The 14948-nt window shown below is 30.4% G+C and overlaps 2 protein-coding genes across 2 annotated transcripts; both read right to left on the minus strand.

Annotated features, from left to right (window-relative positions):
* Positions 1-410: 410 nt before the first annotated feature.
* On the minus strand, positions 411-1345 carry LOC135139914 (protein takeout-like). The gene is made up of 4 exons (XM_064070280.1): positions 1288-1345; positions 999-1242; positions 810-943; positions 411-749 (listed from the first exon to the last, which is right to left on the minus strand). Exons 1-4 carry the CDS (start codon positions 1343-1345, stop codon positions 451-453), a joined length of 735 nt encoding a protein of 244 aa, XP_063926350.1. The 3' UTR covers positions 411-450.
* A 6221-nt stretch (positions 1346-7566) lies between these two features.
* Positions 7567-8456, minus strand: LOC135139915 (protein takeout-like). Its single transcript, XM_064070281.1, has 4 exons — positions 8387-8456; positions 8098-8338; positions 7915-8048; positions 7567-7865 (listed from the first exon to the last, which is right to left on the minus strand). Exons 1-4 carry the CDS (start codon positions 8445-8447, stop codon positions 7567-7569), a joined length of 735 nt encoding a protein of 244 aa, XP_063926351.1. The 5' UTR covers positions 8448-8456.
* Positions 8457-14948: the final 6492 nt, after the last annotated feature.

Below are 14948 nucleotides of genomic sequence, written 5' to 3' on the forward strand. Positions count from 1 at the left end.
GTTAAAACTTGACCTTTGAAATTTAAATTCTTCTATCCTACGATGCTGAATGACAAATTTGATCCTGAAATGTTGAACACTGCAACCTTCAATGTTGATCATAAATATTAAAATTCAAAATTTCGGAAAATTTTTAGTTCTGAAGCTCTAAATTCCAAAGTCTATCAGTTTTGAACATTCAAATTTTGAATATAAAAATTCTGATTTATAAAATACGGAAACGGTGAATCCTAGAAGCCAGAGATGCTCAATCTACTACTCTGGAATGCAAATAAATTTCACACTGTGTAATCCAGAATTCTGAAATGTTTGTGTACAATAATCCTGAATCCTGAATAAAATAATTATTCGTCATTTGTAAAGTAATTTTTATTACTATTAGTGAAATACATTTCATAAGTGACCTTCCGAATAAAACAAAACTATTTATGTAAATAAACCTGATTAAACTTAATCCAAAAGTTCTTCCAAGGACGCCTTGGAAAACAGAATATTCATATGCTGGAGGAAAATCTGGCCTACCAGTTCACTATAACCGTCATGTACATCATCAAAAACTTCCTTCCAGTTTTCATTCAACACATTGTTAATATTATCGCCCAGCTGTTTATCACCATCGAACAAATTATCGAAATTAAAGTGAACATTTTTTGGATCCATAATCACTTTACTAGATACAAATTTGGCATAGGTTTTGTGCGCCTTTTTGACTTCTTCATATTTCACCTCGACAGCTCCTGTTGTGTTCGCTAAAAAATTAACAACAATAACAAAAACCATGAAAGTGAATTATATAAATTATGATTTACTCAGTCGTATTGTTGCTAAGCCAGTGCCTCTTATTGGCAGAAGGAGAACTTTTCCATCCAAGTTATAATCGCAGCGTAGGTTCACTTCCGAAACAAATACTCGAAAATGCATAGACTTCGCATCAAAATCCCAGCTAATCAAATATATAAAGTAAATAATAACTCGAAAAAGAAAATTACAGTTCTTACTCAAACGTCTCAAACTTTACCAGATATAAACCGCGAACTTCGCAATTTCTGAACATCTGTTCGACTTGCACAGGTCCCGTTCCAGAGCTAATGATGGCTTCTAGTACCTTCACTGGTTCCAAATTCGGAATATTGAAGTCCTTCAGAACTGGGCGGTTTAACTGAGCGGTGCCGTTTTGGGCTGCCTTCAGCAGGCACTCTTTGAAATCGGGTTGTTTTCGATTACATTTCTGAAAACTTGGTGCTAAAAAAAAATTTAATTGGTTTCGGAGAATTATCGTAAACTCACGCAATTTTAAAGAGGAGCTAAGGGCCAAAAGTGTGAATATCAGCGTTGGCAGCAACATTGCGTTTGAATAAAGACCTTAGTCGAGTTGGTGCTTATATTAGAGTATTCATGTAAAAACAGGTTTTTTTTCGTTCTAATAATCACAGTCAAGGTTACACCTCAAATTCTATTAAAAAATCAAAACGAATCCCACTGAAATGCATATGTATGTATGTATTAATTAATACGTGTTTTCAAGCCGCCACTAGGTTCATTCATTGAATACATATAAGATACGTGTGGCTGCTAAATATCAAAAGAGTTAAAATAAAAATTTTCAAAAATTGTAATTTTTTTATTAAAAATTTTTATTATTTTAATAACTTTGTTTATTCAGAAATTTTCATTTTATCGGTATCTAATTTATCTGAAATATGCATTCCACAAATCGTAAATATTCTAAATAGCGAAATTCTGAATTTTAAATGTTAATGTTTCAATGTCCTGACAATTTTTTTTTCAGGTCGTTAAATCCTGAAGTTCGAAAATAGTGAAAACGATTGAAGATTTCGTGCTTCGAAATTTGAGATTTCGAAATTCACAACATTCAAGTATTCATTGTTCAGGATTTCAGTATTCAGGATCAGGAAGTTTTAACTTGATGGGTAACTGGGTTTTTACAACTGAAAATTCCGGGATTTTTAAACATTTCTAAAACCTGAAATTAGGAAGGTTAAAATAAATAGTAATCCTGAAATACCAAAACGACCGCTCCTGAAGTCTAGAATACCATTATGCTTAAGTTATGAAACCTGAAATTGTAATTTTACAAATTCAAAATCATGAAATCCTGAATCTTGAAATGCCAGTTTCTTAAATCCTGGACTTTGACATTTTAAAACCTGAAACTACGAAACCCGAAAACCAATATCCTGAACATCTAAAACTTAGAATCCTGAAAACCAGAATAAGAAAGTCCGGGGAGTTTGAACGCCGAGATGCTCAATCCAGAAATAAATCTTGAATTCTGAAATCTTAACACTAAAATTTTCAAACCTTAAATGCTTTATATAAGTCAGGATTTCATAATTTAGGATTTTTATAATTAGAAATCGAGTGTTCAGGGCTGCAGGTCTTTTGGAATTCAGAGTGTCAGACCTCAAAATTTCCAGTACTCAAAGTTTTAAAAAGTTCCAGATTCAGAATTTTTACAAATGCAGAATCATGAAATGACAAATCTTGAAATTTCAGTTCCTAAAATCCTAGACTTTGACATTTTAAAACCTGAAACTACGAAACCCGAAAACCAATATCCTGAACGTCTAAAACAGTGAATTCTGAAAACCAGAATAGGAAAGTCCGAGGACTTTGAACGGCAGATGCTCAATCCAGAAATAAATCTTGAATTCTGGAAATCCTAACACTAAAATTTTCAAACCCTAAACGCATTTATAAGTCAGGATTTCATAATTTAGGGTTTTTATAATCAGAAATCGAGTGTTCAGGGCTGCAGGTCTTTGGAGTTCAGAGTGTCAGACTTCAAAACTTCCAATACTCAAAGTTTTAAAAAGTTCCAGATTCAGAACTTTTACAAATTCAAAATCATGAAATGCCAAATCTTGAAATTTCAGTTCCTAAAATCCCAGACTTTGACATTTTAAAACCTGAAAGTACGAAACCCAAAAACCAATATCCTGAACGACTAAAACTGTGAATCCTGAAAACCAGAATAGGAAAGTTCGGGGACTTTGAACGCCGAGATGCTCAATCCTGAAATAAATCTTGAATTCTGAAATCCTAACACTAAAATTTTCAAATCCTAAATGCTTTTTATAAGTCAGGGTTTCATAATTTACGATTTTTATGATCAGAATTCGAGTTTTCAGGGCTGCAGGTCTTTGGAATTCAGAGTATCAGACCTCAAAATTTCCAGTACACAAAGTTTTAAAAAGTTCCAGATTCAGAATTTTTACAAATTCAGAATCATGCAATGCCGAATCTTGAAATTTCAGTTCCTAAAATTCTGAACTTTGACATTTTAAAACCTGAAACTACGAAACCCGAAAACCAATATCCTGAACGTCCAAAACTGTGAATCATGAAAACCAGAATAGGAAAGTCCGGGGACTTTGAACGCCGAGATCCTCAATCCAGAAACAAATCTTGAATTCTGAAATCCTATATGATTCTAGTAATTTAGAATAATAAAATGCTTAAATTATGAATCCTACGTGGAAAGTTGTGAATTCCGAAATTTTGATTACTGATTTTTGAATTCTCAAATTCTTAAATCAAGAATCTTGTTATTATGAAATACAAAATCCACAGTCGCGAAATCTTAAAACTGAGTATGCTGAGATCCAGAATCACACACAACTGAGAAATTTACAATTCCATAACCCTGAAATTCCAGATCCTTAAATCCCGAACATTCTAAAACCAGAAATCACGAAACCTAAATTCATAAATCTGAATCCTCAAGTTGTGCAGCTTCCAATTTTAAACACTAAAATCCGCAATTCAGAAATACAAAATCATGAAATCCTGAATCTTAATTTCGGTACTTTGACATTTTAAAACTTGAAATTACTCGAAAACCAGAATCCTAAAGGTGAATCTGGAAACCAGAATAGCAAAATCTGGAGATTTCGAACACCGGGATTCTCAATCCAGAAATCCAAAATTATTATATCTTGAATTCCGAAATCCTAATACTAAAATTAAGAAACCCAAAATGCTTTTTATAAATCAGGATTTCATAATTTAGGAATTTTATAATCAGAATTTGAGGCTTGGAGGTCCTTGGAATTCAGAGCATCAGACCTAAAAATTTGCACTACTCAAAATTTTAAAAAGTTCCGGATTCAGGATTCCAAAATTCAAGATTTTGTGCTTCGAAATTTGAGATATCAAAATTCGCACGATATTCTAACATTTCCAGATTTTGAATTATAATATTTAAGATTAAAATTCAAGCTTTCAGTGTTCAGGATCTCAGTATCCAAGGTTTCAGGATCAAAATTTTATTATTAAGCATCTTAATGTAGAAGAATTTAAATTTCCAAATTCGTGTTTTGGGTTTTTAGAATTCGAAATTGCGGGATTTTTAAACAATTCTAAAACCTGAAATTAGGAAGGTTGAAATAAATAGTAACACTGAAATACCAAAACGACCGCTCCTGAAATCTAAAATACGATTATGCCCAAGCTCTGGACCCCAAAACTGTAACTCTAGAATTCAAAATCATGAAATTCTGAATCCTAAAATTTCAAGTTCGTAAATGACAAATACTGAAATTCTAAATCCTAAAATTACCACCTTGAGATTCACAGTAACGAAATCCTAAAACTGTGGCCCTCGAAATTTAGAATTATAAAATCTTCAAATTCTGAATCCTGGATGAAATGAATTCCGAAATTTTGAACACTGAATTTTAAAACCTCAAATTCTTGAATCTTGACATACTGAATTCTAAAATTATGAAACAGAAAATCCACAGTCGTAAAATCTTAAAACTGAGTATGCTGAGATCAAGAATCCACCCGCAATTGAGAAATCTACTATTCTGTAACCCTGGATTCTGAAATTCCAGACCCTTGAATCCCAGATATTCTAGAACCTGAAATTACGAAGCCTAAAACCATTCATCTGAAATCTTAAAACTATAAATACTGGAATCCTAAAAATCTGAATCTTCAAGTTGTGCAATTTCAAATTTTAAACACTAAAATCACATTCTAAAATCTTCAGATCATCAAATCATTTTATTTTGAATTCTAAAATCCGGAAATTTTTAAATCCGTAATACTAAAATCTTGAATTCGAAGTTGCAAAGTACTCAAATTCCCGAAATCACGAAACTTCAAAATTCGGAGTCTTAAATCTAAAATCCTCAATCTCAATATACAAACTAGCGAAATTCCAAATGCTGAAATAATGATCGTAGGAAAAAAATGTTAAAATTCTGAACTTCTAAATCCTTGTAATTCTAAATCTTCAAGATCTTTGAACCCTGAATAATATAGCCCTCAAAATGAAGCTTTATTTTGTTTGTTTTAAAATCGTGAATTCTTGAATCCTAAAACCCAGAATAATTTCTGTAATTCTAAATACAAAAATCCTAAATTCTTAAAATTCAAACTGCTAAAATGCTGAATCCTAGAATTTTGAATTCCGAAATTCAGAAAAAAAACCTGAAATTCTATTCTATATGTTAAATTTTGAATTTTAAAAACTTCAATTCTGAAATTCTGAATATGCAGTCATTTTTTTCAATTCTAAATCCTAAAAACTTGAATTCTAGTATTCCAAAATTCCAAATTCAGAAATTCTGGAATAGATATTTCAAACAAACCTTGAAATTTTGAAGCCTGACATCCAGGAATTTAAAATTACAAACATCCTAACTCTTTAAATACCGAATTTAGAAATATAAAATCTTTAAATACTAAAATCTTGAATTCTAAAACTTGAAATCCTGAAACCCTAAAACCTTAAAATCAGAAGTATTAAATGCAAGTCTTGATCTTAATATTTCGTACCTTGGTAGCGTTTATCCTAAAATTACAACAAACCCTAAAATCCTCGATCACCAAATCGTTTTATTTCAAATTCTAAAATCCTGAAGTCTCGAATCTTAAAAAAGCTACTCCTGGAGTTCCAAATTCTGAAATTTTAGAATCCTTAATTCTAAAATCCTGAATTCTAAACTTCAAAATCCTCAATCTCGATATACAAACTGTCGAAATTCCAAATCCTGAAATAATGATTGTAGGAATCCTAAATGCTGAAATTCTGAACTTCTAAATCCTTACAATTCTAAATCTTCAAGTTCTAAATTCTGGAACCCTGAATAATATAGTCCTCGAAATGAAGCTTTATTTATTTGTTTTAAAATCGTAAATTCTTGAATCCTGAAACCCCGAATCTCGTAATTTCTGTAATTCTAAACCCAAAAAATCCTCAATTCATAAATTCAAAAGCAAAAAATATAACATGTTAAAATCCCGAAATTTTAAATTACAAACCCTCCAACTCCCTAAATACCGAATTTAGAAATCCTTAATCTTCCAATTCTGAAATCCTGAAATTCTAAAACCTTAGATTTAGAAATATTAAATACAAATCTTAAGCGTAATATTTCGTCTCTTGGCAATGTTTATCCTAAGATGACAGATCCTAAAATCTCCAATCAAATCCGTTTCTTTTGAAATCTAAAATCCTGAAACCTTGAAGCTGAAAGCTCCGCTGCTGGAGTTCTAAATTCGGAAATTTTGAAATCCGAAAATTCAAATCCTCAATTCTTTTCATGGATTCCTGAAACCTGAAATTCTGGAATCTTAAATGTAAAATCGCATTACACTGACGAAATTCCAAATTTTGAACTACTCATAAAATTCTAAATTCTCAGATTCTAAATCCCGAAGCCTAGCAATTCTGAATCCTTACTTCTGAAATCCTAGATGCTGAAATATTAACTCCAAGTCTTGAATCTTAAAACCTACAACCCAGATCTTCAATCATGAAATCGCATTAATTTTTAATTCAAAATTGTGAAATCGTGAATCCTGAATTCCTAAATCCAAACTGCTAAAATTGTGAATCTTGCAATCGTCAATCCTGAAATTCCGAAAGCTGAAATCATCATTATGTTAAAAGTTAAAATTTGAATTCTGAAATGCTGAGTACTGGATCCTAAAATCTGCTGTGAAAATTAACAATTTTGATTCCTAAAATTCAAAACTTTAAAGATGTAAGTAATTCCTGAAGCCACCTTTAAATCTGTAAATTCCGAAGTAATGAATGAATACTATAATTCTAAAATCTGAAATCCTGAAATTCTGAATATACTTAGAAATACTAAATACAAATCTTCAATCAAAACAAATCTCGAAATTCCTTTATCATGAATTCCAAAAACCTGAAACTTTGAATCTTTAAAGTCCCACTCCTGGAATTCCGAATTTGGAAATTTTAAAATCCGTAACACTGAAATCCTAAATTCTAAGATTCAGTAACTTCAATTCGAAACTTGAAATTTTATGTATATACAATGTACACTTAACTTATTATTATTATTGTTATTATTAGTTGGATTTTATTGTAACTCTAGTGAAGGTCAGTCTCATAAAAACTTGTCACTTTAATTTCCTAATAAATGTTGTAACTTTTGAGCAGAAAATTGATGTGTAGGCACGTTTGAATTAATATATAGTCGAATAAAAAATACTTATCTCTGTTATATTTTCTTTATTAATTATTTTAATAATTTTAATGTTTACATATCAATAAAATACAACCTAGTCTAAAAGCTCCTCTAAGGACACTTTGGAAAACAAGCTGTTTACGATACTCGTAAAAACCTGTCTTATAAGGTCGACATAGCCACCTTTAACATCCTCAAAAACTTCCTTCCAGTTCTCATTGAGCAATTTATTGACATTATCCCCCAGGAGTTTATCACCATCGAATAAATTATCAAAGTTAAAGGAAATTAGTCCTGGCTCCAAAGTGGCCTCACTGGACACAAACTTCACATACGTTTTGCCCTTTTTCTTCGTTTCTTCGTATCCCAAATTCATGTAACTCGTCACATTTTCTAAAATTGATAATCAGTATTTATTATCATTATTTATTGACAAATTTACCCATCGTGATCCTGCTTTGCCCGGATCCTTCAATCGGAACCACCAGAATTTTCCCAACGAAATCGTAGTGACAGTGAATTTTAAACTCCGGATAGAATCCTCCCATGTACAGAGTTTTCTTTTCAAAATTCCAGCTAAAATAAAATATTTTTTGTTTTTCGAAAAACGTAATCCAAAACCTACTCGAAAGCGTCCAGCTTCACCAAATGGAACCCGTAAATTTTGCAGTCCTTGAAACTTTGCTGGAACTCCACCGCCCCCTGGCCTTCTTTGATGGTGGCTTCGGGGATCTCGATGGGGTTTATGCTGGGCATGAGGTCCTTCAGGACCGGCTGGGCCAGCTGGGACAGACCATCTTGGGCGGCTTTCAGCAAACAGTCCTTCAAATCGGGCTGTTTGCGGTTGCATTTTTGGAAACTGTTGGCTGAGTTAAAGAGGTTAATATTTTGGGGTTGGGTTGATGGAAACTTACGTAATTTTGCGCTGAAGCAGAGTGATACTAGGACAAGGAATCCAACCGTGCGGAATGTCATTGTAGTGTCAGAAACTTTAGCCAAATGTCTTCGGATTTGAAGAAAGCCGGTTTTATTTCAATGATAACCAAGGTTAAAATCATTATAAAATGACTGAAACTACAGAATATTTACTGGTTAATTTCCATTTCCATAAACATGTCCTACATAAACGTATGTAACCTACTTTTTTGTGAAGTACTGAGACATGTTTATTAAATTCGAAATTTCAGATACAGATTTCGAAAAAAAAAAAATCGAAAATCCTACGGCTTCTAAACCTTGGCGTATTGAAATTATTGCAATACCTAAATTAAATGTTGACATTCTCAAACTTCAAGTATTACTAAGAGTTTAAATGTTTGGAAGTCTGGACAACTTTGAGAGACTAAAGTACGGAGCCTTAAAATTCCAATTACTAACCTCCTGCATTCCAAAAATTTAAACTCTGAAATTATGAGCTCAACATTCCAAAATGCTAATTTCTTAATGCATAACATTATAGCAAAAATACAATATAATTATTAATATTCTAATAATTAAAACACCAATACACGTGGTTTAAACAGGAAATAGGTATGTGTCCTCTTCTTGTCGAAGTCTAGTTTTTTATTTAATACAAGGTTATACCAATATATTATTTAACTTTTAGCATGCACGTGTCATGGAGGGTCGTATACCTTACTATAGCACTACTTAAAATTCTTACGATATTTTTATGAGATCTTCATCAAGCAAAAAATTAAATCAATTCATAACCAGTAAACAGATCAACACAAAACTGAACAAATTGTGTAAGATGCCTGACTAATTTATTTATAAAAAACGGTCTTTAATTGTTTGTTTACTTCGTGTTTTTTTTTTTTGGTTAATTTTCATACCAATATTTTTTTTGCTTGTTTGCATGATTTCTGAAGATATGAAACCTTTATCATGAAACACTGGGTCGCAGAATATTTAAACTTTAATAATAAAGAGAGGTGAAGAGGAAATAATGAGGAATGAGAAAAGAATAAAGAAGAATTCAAAATTCAAAAAATTTGTGTCTCTAACAAACACCGGAAATTCAAGAAGCCCAGAATCCAAAATACAGAAAATCAAGAATTCAGAAAAAAAAATCAAAAATTCAAGATTACAAGGATCCAAGCAGTCAAGAATCGAAGAATTTAAGAATTCAAGAATCAAATCAATTATCCGAGGATTTCAGGATTTAAGGATTAAGTGTCAAATAATATAAAAATCCAAAAACCCAATAATTCAAGATTCGAAAATTAAACAATCCAAGGATTCAAGGAAATACATGTCCAGGAAGAAAAATTAAGAGAGAAGAAAGATGAATTAAAATTAAAAATCCAAATTTCCAAGAATCTAAAGATGCAAAAATCCAAAAAATCAATAATTCAAGATTACTTGGATTTTTAGAATTTTGGATTTCTGAATTTTTGACTACTTGAATTTGTGGAACCTTGAATTCTTGAAATTTAGAATTGCAAGATTCTTGAATTCATGAGTTTACGAATTGGACTCTGAGATTTTGGTATTCTAAAATTCTTAAATTCTTGAATCCTTGAATTATTGAATTCCAGAATTCTTGAATTTTTGAATTGTTGGTTTCTTGTCTCTTGGATTCTGGAATTTTTGGATTCAAGAATTTTTGGTTTTTTAATGCCTTAGAGTTATTTTTCATTCTTTCTTCTCTCTTTTTTCTTCTTTCTCCTTTCTTCTTTCTGTTCCCTGGAATATTGTAGACTTGGATCCTTGAAACCTTCGCTCCTTGAATTCTTTAGTCCTTAAATTATTGAATTCTTTAATTTTTGGAACTTTGCATTGTCAGATATCTTTAGTTATTGGTTTCTTCAGTTATTGAATTCATGTATGTATTATTGCATTTTTAAATTTTTGAATTTTTTAATTCTTGAAGACTTGAATTTTTGGTTCCTTGGAGTTTCGAATAATTAATTTCAATCCTCAATTCTTCACTTCTGGATTTCTTCGAATCTTCGATTCTTGAATTATTGGATTTTTTAATTCTTGGATTCTTGCAACTATGGATCTTTGGATCCTGGCATAATTAATTTGACCTTTGAAGTCTTAAATTTTTCATTTTTGAGTGCTTGAATTCTTAAGTTTTTGAATTCTTGAATTCTTCAATTCTTAGACTGTTGAATTGTGGATTTCTTGAATTTTTGTAATCTGGAACTTTGGAATTCTTGAATTCATGGATTCTTGGAGCCTTGGTTTCTAGGATTCTTGATTTCTTGGATTCTTTAATTCTTCTTTCTTATTTCTTTCCTGTTCTTTCCATCTTTCTTTCTTGCTGCTAAGATTCATGAATTCTTTCATTTTTGAAACTTTGGATCCTCAAATACTGGGATATTTGAGTTTTTGGATTCCAGAACTTGAAATCTTAAATTTTTAAATTTTTGGATTTTTTAATTTTTGGACAGTTGAATTCTTGAAATTTGGAATTCTGAAATTCATGAGTTCATGCACAATTCTTGAATTCTAGATTTCTTCGAATCTTGGATTCTTGAATGACTGGATTTTTGAATTCGTGGATTCTTGGAACTTTGGATCTTATAATAATTAATTTGATTTTTAAAATTTTAAATTCTTGAATTCTTGAGTGCTTGAATTCTTGAGTTTTTGAGTTCTTGAATTCTTGAAGTCTTAAATTATTCTATATTTTTGAATTTTCGTAATCTGGAACTCTGGAATTATTGATTCTTTAAATCTTGAAACTTTAAATCCTTTGAATTTTGGGATTTCCGAATTTTTGGAGACTTACAGTACATTCAATTTTTGAATTCCTGGATTTTTTAATTTTTGGATATTTAAATTCCAGGATTTTTAAATTTAAGAATCCTTAAATTTTTGAAATTTGGAATTCAGGAATTTTTGAATTGATACATTGATGAATTGGATTCTGGGATTTCGGAATTCTGAAATGCCTAAATTCTTAAATTCTAAAATTTTCGAATTCATATGTTTTTGGATTCTGGCTTTACTTCTTCTTTCTTTATACTTTCTCCTTCCTTCTCTCTTCTTTCTATTGTATGGATTCTTGGATTTTGCATTCTTTACTTTTGAAATTCTTGGATTATTGCATTCTTGAATTCTTAAAACTTTGTGTTCTTAGATACTCGGTTCCTTAAGTTTTTAAATTCCTGAATTTCTGGTTTCTTGGATTCGTAGATTCTTGAATTATTTCATGATTAATTTCTTGTGTTCTTGTATCCATGAATTCAAGAGTTTTTGAGTTTCTAAATTATTGATTGTTGAAATCTTGTATTCGTGGATTATTAGGTATTTACTATAATATTATTCTTGAATTCTTGAATTCTTGATATCCTAATGTCTTAAAATTATTCTTGATCCTTTCTTCTTGTTGTTGTTTGAAGAAGAAGAATTGAAGGATCGATGAAAAAAAAATCTTCTCTCTTCTTTCTTTCTCCTGAATAATGGACACTTGGATTCTTAAAATTTTAGTTCCTTGAATTCCTTAATTCTTAAATTATTATATTCTTGAATTTCTGGAATTTTCCATCGTCAGATTCTTGAATCTTGAGATATTGGTTCCTTCAAATCCAGAATTGTTGTATTATTGCATTTCTGGATCCTTGTATTTTTGAATTATGGAACTCTAGAATTTTTGATTTCTTGAATTTTGGAATAACTAATTTCAACCTTTAGTTCTTGTATTCTGGATTTCTTTGAATCTTGGATTCGTGCATTATTGGATTTTTGAATTTTTGGATTCTTGGAGCTTTAGACCCTTGGATCTTGGGATAATTAATTTAATCTTTGAATTCATATTTTTTTTAATTTTTGACTACGTGAATTCTTGAATTCTTAAAGTGTTGAATTCTAGATTTCTTGAATTTTTGGAATTCTTGATTTCTTAGATTCTTAGATTCTTCAGTTTCTTCTTGCTATTTCTTTTTCCTTCTTTCTTTCTTTCTTTTTTTCTTTCTGTTGGGATTTTTGGTTCCTTTAATTCTCGGAACTTTGAATGCTGAAATACTTGGATCTTTGAGTTTTTGGATTTCCGAATTTTTGAAAACTTATACTATATTAAATTTTTGGATACTTGAATTCTTAGATTCTTGAATTCTTAAAATTTGGATTCCCTCTCCTTTCTTCTTTCGTCTTTCTTCTTTCTGTTTTATGGATTTATGGAAACTTGGATTTTTAGATTCTTTAATAATTGAATTCTTTGAACGTTGCATTCTTGAATTCTTAGAACTTTGGAATCTTAGATACTTGGTTCCTCGAGTTCTTGAATTCCTGAATTTTTGGTTTCTTGGATTCTTGTATTCTTGGAATCGTGAGATAATTGAATTCAAGAGTTGTTGAATACCTAAATTCTTGGAATCTGGGATTCCGGGATTCTTGAATTCTTGAATTTTGGAAATTTTCAATTATTGAATTCTTGGACTTCTGGAGTATTAGATTTTTTATTCTTGGATTTTTGGATTCTTAATTTTTTTCATCCGCCTTCTCTCGTCTTTGTTCTCTCTATTTTATAAATTCATAGACACATATTTCCTTAAATTCTTAGATTCTATAATTTTTGAATTATAGAATTATTGCTTTTTGTAATCTTGAATTTTTGTATACTTCAATCCTTAAATCCTGAAATTCTCGAATAATTAATTTGTTCCTCTAATTCTTGAATTCTTGGATCCTTATTAGAATCTAGATTTCTTAGATTCTTGGATCCTGGTATACCTAATTTATTTCATCCTTGAATTCCTGAATTCTTAAATTTTTTAATTCCTGAAATCTTGATTGTATTTTGGTTTCGTGGATTCTTGAATTCTTGAAATCTGGAATTCTCGAGTTTACGGTGTCTTTGCGTTTCCCTTTACGAATTTTCTAGTTTTTGGATTTGAGAGTCTTAGATTGTTTGAATTTGGATTTTTTTTCTTTATCTTTATTTCTCGTTATTCTTTCTTCATTCTTCACACGTCCTTCCTCATTCGTTCTTCATTATTGAATTCTTGATTTTTTTTATTCTAAAATTGTTGTTGCATTTTTGCATTCTTGGAGCCATCTTCGACTTTGAATTTTTCAAATTTAAAAAAACATTGTATATTTGAAAAAATTTTGAAAATTTCTTTAATTTAGTAGATTATTATTTTATCGCCGTAATTATCTTATCATATTATTATTAATTGTTTTAACCATCTCTTATCATTATTAAGGTTTAAATATTCTGAAATCCAGTGTTTTATGATTTCAAGGAAATAAAATAATTGGTTCGAAAATTAATCGAAAAAACACGAAGTAAACAAACAATTAAATACTGCTTTTATAAATATTCAGTTAATCGCCTGATTAAGCACTTTCAACGATTTGTTCAGTTTTTGTCATTGTGTTTACGGGCTATGAATTGGTTTGACTTTTTGGTTTATGCAGATTTCATTAAAATAGAATGAGAATTTTAACAGTGTTAACATGGGGTTTATGAGCCTTCATAACACGTGCAATAAAATAATTAATTAAAATAAATAATTTGTTGGTGTTCTACGCGACAACGCAACCTTGCATTAAGTAAAAAACTAGACTTCGACAAGAAGAGGACTTGTGTTTTTTGTTATAAAGTTATAATGTTATGGATTCAGAAATTATGTAAAGCTTTGGAATAAATAATGCAAAAATCAGCATTCTGGAATTTTGAGTATGTAATTTCAAAGTTTAAATTTTTGGAACGCAGGAGGTTATCTACTAATTGGAATTCGGGCTCGAAAATTTAGCGTCTCAAAGTTATTCAGAATTTCGAAAATTTTATTGAAGTTGGAGAATGTAAACATTTGAAAATGCCAAAAAAAGATACCGAAGTTTGGGACAAAAATTCAAGAATTCAGAAATTCAAGAATACAAGAATCTAAAAATCTAGGAATCTAAGAATCTAAGAAACCAAGATTCCAAGATTTTAAGAGTCCAAAAATGCAAGAATCTTAGGAAAAAACTTAAGAATTTAAAAGTCCAGGATCCGTAGAATCTAATATCGTCCAGGAATTCAATCATCCAAAAATTCAAGAACTCAAGATTTGAAGAATCTAAAAATACAAGAAACCAACAATTCAGAAACCCAAAAACTCCAAAAACCTAATACAAGGATTCAAGAACTCAAAAATTCAGAGACCAAATTAAAATCTAAAGATCCAAGTGTCCAAAAATCCAGGAATCGAAGAATCTAAGAATTCAAGGAAACATGAATTTAAGATTTGAAGAATGCAATTATACAAACCGAGAATTCAAGAGTTCAGGACGCGAGAAACCAAAAATTCAAGGATTCAGGAATTCAAGAACTCAAGGATTCAAGATTTCAAGACTACAAGAATCCAAAAATTCAAGGATTCAAGGACGTAAGGATTTAAGAATTCAAGAATTCAGAAATTCAGGGATTCAGAAATTTAACGATTTGTGGATTCAAGAATTCAAGACTTCGAGACTACAAGAAAACAAAAATTCAAGGATTCAAGATAATAAGGATACAGGAATTCAGGGATTCAG

This window comes from Zophobas morio, unplaced genomic scaffold, assembly GCF_036711695.1.
Source record: "Zophobas morio isolate AGI-343-1 ecotype UQ-CSIRO unplaced genomic scaffold, CSIRO_AGI_Zmor_V1 ptg000038l, whole genome shotgun sequence".
Classification (NCBI taxonomy): domain Eukaryota; kingdom Metazoa; phylum Arthropoda; class Insecta; order Coleoptera; family Tenebrionidae; genus Zophobas; species Zophobas morio.